At 39.0% G+C, this 4428-nt stretch overlaps 1 protein-coding gene across 1 annotated transcript; it reads left to right on the forward strand.

The window, feature by feature from the left end:
• The first annotated feature begins 1842 nt into the window (after nucleotides 1-1842).
• On the forward strand, nucleotides 1843-3662 carry LOC105323642 (immediate early response gene 5-like protein). Its single transcript, XM_011422713.3, has one exon. It carries the CDS (start codon nucleotides 1993-1995, stop codon nucleotides 2926-2928), a length of 936 nt encoding a protein of 311 aa, XP_011421015.3. The 5' UTR covers nucleotides 1843-1992; the 3' UTR covers nucleotides 2929-3662.
• The last annotated feature ends 766 nt before the right edge of the window (nucleotides 3663-4428 follow it).

Here is a 4428-nt window from a genome sequence, read left to right on the forward strand (position 1 = left end):
ACGATTGAAAAAAAATCACCGCTCTCTCTTTTTAGTCTTTGACGTTGAGATCACAAGAGATGAACATGTAAACTTTTGATAAATAACTTAAATAATGGGAATGGGAAATTTTCATACAAGTGCATTTAATTTTAAAAACGTCATTTCCCTGTAAATAGTTTGTTGTTTACGGAACACATTTTTCTTGGAAGTGTGACCGTCCTATTTATCAGCCAAATAGGGTCTATCATTAATTAAGCCCCTCATCCCAACCCACCAATGTTTGGGGTCCATGGAATCAACTCGGAGAGATCTGCGCCTGTACTCTGGGCTAATGATAGAATATCAATATTAATTGATCGGACAATGACACACTTTGGTCACTGAGAAATATCATCCTCGCTAGCCAATGGCTGATGAGGAGAGAGCTAGGCAAGCGCCCACTCACCGAGCTAACACTACGGACACATAGTGTAGTAATCGTTGATTTATCTGGGAATGGTCTAATCATTGAATTCATTTACTGTTACGGTAATGACTGGATGACACATGATCATCCATGTACAATATACTACAGTTACCCTTCATTCATCTATATCTAGGAAAGATCCAATATTTTTATTAATGTTAGCTGGATGGCAGTATATCATTATACAATATACAATACAAGTATATATGTCAAGACCAGTAAAGACTGGTTCATATTATACATTCTGAAAAAAAATGGCACTAAAGAATTTTGAAGAATAAAGCAGAGAAAAGTAAACATTTGCTTTTTGATTAAATTTAATTCTGTCCTACGCTTTGTTTCACATAAATTTTCCGAAGTTCGATCAAGCGTCAGTTTCTATTCATAGTCCCGCCACCGCCGCAAAAATGCACCCGGCCACGCACCCCCTCCGCAGAAATCCCTGACTCACAAAGAAACTGATTCACGGTTTAAATCTTTTGTCCGCTGCTCCATGACACGGTTTCTGCGGTGGGCTTATGATTATTCAAGAATTCAGACATTAAATATTTTAAATTTTTCAATATTTGCGTCAGTGGGTCCACTTCAGGTGATGCCCTATTTTTGACTGATATCTTTTTAAGGTGAACTTTCCCCACGATGTTTTATTGCTTTACAATGTATAGGTATATTGTGACAGGAAATTAATGCATTAACAATGGATTAATTTGATTACAGATTGAGGTGTGGTGGGACTTCTGTTTAAGGTCTATAGTTGACAGTTAGCCTCGCTGTCAGATTTCCCCGGCGGTGCGGTCGAATACACAATGAGCATTAATTATGTGGTCACGTAATATATGTTCCCTCATAGCTATATTTAGATTGTCTTATAAATGATGTACAGGAAATTAAAGAATAATCATACGTAATTATTAACTTACATTGTTAAAAAATCGTATTATACAAGTGTGAATAACTGGTTGACTTTTTCCTCATAGATTTCACTAAAATAAACTTATGTCATAAAAAATTATTACATAAGTATTCAAGATCAAATTCATTCTTGATTTTTTGATCACGATTTGCTTATGATCATCAAACTGAAAGTATTCTTGGAAATGGTGTAATCTTTTTACTTGCGCAATTGGAGTCAATATTTCTCAGTTTAACTTGTGATAACAAGTCATTTCTGGTCATTTTTTCGGTTCATGAGTCAGCGCTGGTGAATGAACCTAGTAACTATTGTGACGACATTCATGTTTTCCTTTATTTGTGCAGGTCAATTTATTTATAGATCTCGTAGTATTCTGGAAAATAACAACGTAACTTTACTACCACGAATCTGATTGGACACCTTGGTAAGGACCTCTTGTCAGGTGCGCTCTGATTGGCTGTTGCTCTAGACAAGCACGTCACACGCATGAAAAGAGGATGTAACATGTTGAAAGAGTCATTAGACGTATACAACTCGTGGAGATCACTTCGAAGATTTTAACGGAGTGATTTAACGAACTCAATTTTTTGTTTACATTTATTTTTGGGATTTAAAAAAAAAGATCGCAAATATGAGCACTGAGGCTCAGCGTTTGATGGCTTTGTCCCTGGGAAAGATCGCTGCTTCACGACAACAGCGTGGGGGAATCAACCTGCATAAGAACTTGCTCGTGGCTAGTGTATTGCATAAAGCCAGGACAGCCTATATGATGGAGAATTTACAAACTGTACTTGCCAACAGGAGAGCCCAGGCCGAAGCACGGGAACAGTCCAAGAAGGAACTGAAATGCCAGATAAGTACTGCATCGTCAGAAAATACTACGAATTCTAAAGATAGCTATACGCGTGACGCTTCATCCGAGGTCAAAAGGTTGAGAACTGAAAACGAAACACCCATTCATGAAGACAAAGAAAATTCTCCGCCTGCCAAATGTTTACGGGTAGAAAACGTCAAAATCGAAGCCGAGCGACCATCGGAGAAACCCGAACCTTGTCATGAAAAATTCGAAGCGAATACACAAGTTACGCCATTAGCGGATGCAGGCCATTGTACCGGGGGGAAGGAGGTCACGGATTACGTCAGCAAGCCTACACAGAACTGTACTAGGTGCGCTTCCAAGCGGAGGCGTTCCCTCGAAAATAGTTTCGATTCAGACAATTGTGTGTTGGCCAAAAAAGCTAGAATGGAGAATGGACCAATTAATGGGATTAACTCAGACAGTTCAGTCGAAAATATGCAAACTGAGCCGTCCCAAATCACGAGTCTTGTCAGTATATTCAACGCTGGCTTTGAGGGACTCTGTGAAGAAACGACAAAAGAAAAAGAAACAACGGACTCAAACAACAATGAAAAGACATTTGCTCCGAGTGATAATTTATTCTACGCCGTTCAGTCGATAAATGGATTTACAATCAAAGACAATGGTGTCTCCTCGTGCGGCACTCAGGTTATTGACAGTAGCCGAGACTCGATCTCTATGGCAACCCCGATTGCGTTAACGGTGTGAACTCTTGGACCAGAGGGCGGAAGAGATTGGAACAATAACCGTTACCTATTTATTGGTAATTAATCGTCCACTTTCTGCAAACACAAACCGCTCGGGGCGACCGTTACGCGATACGGTCCACTTGCCACAAACAGCAGACTGTGTTCACGCATCCATGACAGGTGCAGAGGCAATCGTTTATACCGATGATTCAACCCCGGGTGACTCGAGCCACGATCGCGTGGGATTGCAAAAGGAGTTAACATTTCAACATGAATGGTGCGACCTTTGAATGGATTTAAACCTATTACAAAATGCCACGCGCGCATACCAATGACTATTTATTTTTGTAGACTTGTATTTTGAAGTACAATTTTTTTTGTATTATGCAGTGAAAATTGCAATGCAAAATTCATTATATTTTTACCACATGTGATCTCAGCAAAATCAAATCAGTATATTTATATCCAAATTTCAACATTATTCTCTTGAAACTTTGAACGGAAGAGAATTTGACCAAAGTTTTCAACATCATTATCATTAAAACTTGAAGGAGTGACATGAAAGCGGGTCGAAAGAGAGCGTGACTGATAGCGGAAGTTACAGTATGAATCATTAGCACAGAGTATGAGTGAAAGTGTGAGGTACTGTAGGCGTGAGAGTTTATTTAATGTCGATTATATTTATTGAACTATGTCATAAAATATTGAAAAACCAAAGCCAAAAAAATCAATAAAACAAAATCTGAAATATTACCACTGAGTTTCTCTCATTTACAAAACACAGCACGTGCGTCTTACAAAAGGAAAACGCACGTGCGCCTGAGGGTGAACAATGGGCTGCGTGGGACATCTGGTCTGACCAGCTGTGGTATGATTGGGGGGGGGGGGGGGGGGGGTCAGGGGCCTGTCGTAGCAGGCATAAACCTGTCGGTGAAAGCAATACAAAGAGGAATAAACGGCCATCAATTCCGGTAAAGCATTTTATCAAGAAACGTGAAAAATAATTAGATATGCGCAACACTGGCTTATTAAAGAAGGATTTGCCTTCGGTCTCCTGTTTATAGTAAACATGTTTACATGCTTTCTTTGACCTCCATGACGCACCTACCATTGAGCCAAGGTGATCGGGGGATAGTTTAATCATTGATTATCCAGAGATTAGAACAAATAAACCTGTACGAGGCGGAAGCCTTTATTGGAAATCTTGTTTCTCAGTAATTTAGCATGAGGCGACGTATTAAATAGGTCAGTGTGTTATTTAAAGGGATTTCCCCTGCTCACGTCAGCGTATTTCACAATCTATACATAGAAGGGACTTTCTGTTATCCGGGAAGTTAAATAATCTAAAATTCAAAATCCCATCAATTTTTTGCACTTTTGTTTTTGAAATAATAAAAAATGGTACCACACTACACAAAGGGACGTTATGTAAATGTTGATAGATATAGGTGAAAAGTATAACCGTAAGAAAAAGAGCGTGGTTTTGAAAATCAAACCATATCTACAGAGACAAACAAAC

Source organism: Magallana gigas, chromosome 2 (assembly GCF_963853765.1).
Source record: "Magallana gigas chromosome 2, xbMagGiga1.1, whole genome shotgun sequence".
Taxonomy (NCBI): domain Eukaryota; kingdom Metazoa; phylum Mollusca; class Bivalvia; order Ostreida; family Ostreidae; genus Magallana; species Magallana gigas.

What these genes read in the sequence shown, in the direction of transcription:
- LOC105323642 (XM_011422713.3), top strand. Translation starts at nt 1,993, where the DNA reads ATGAGCACTGAGGCTCAGCGTTTGATGGCTTTGTCCCTGGGAAAGATC.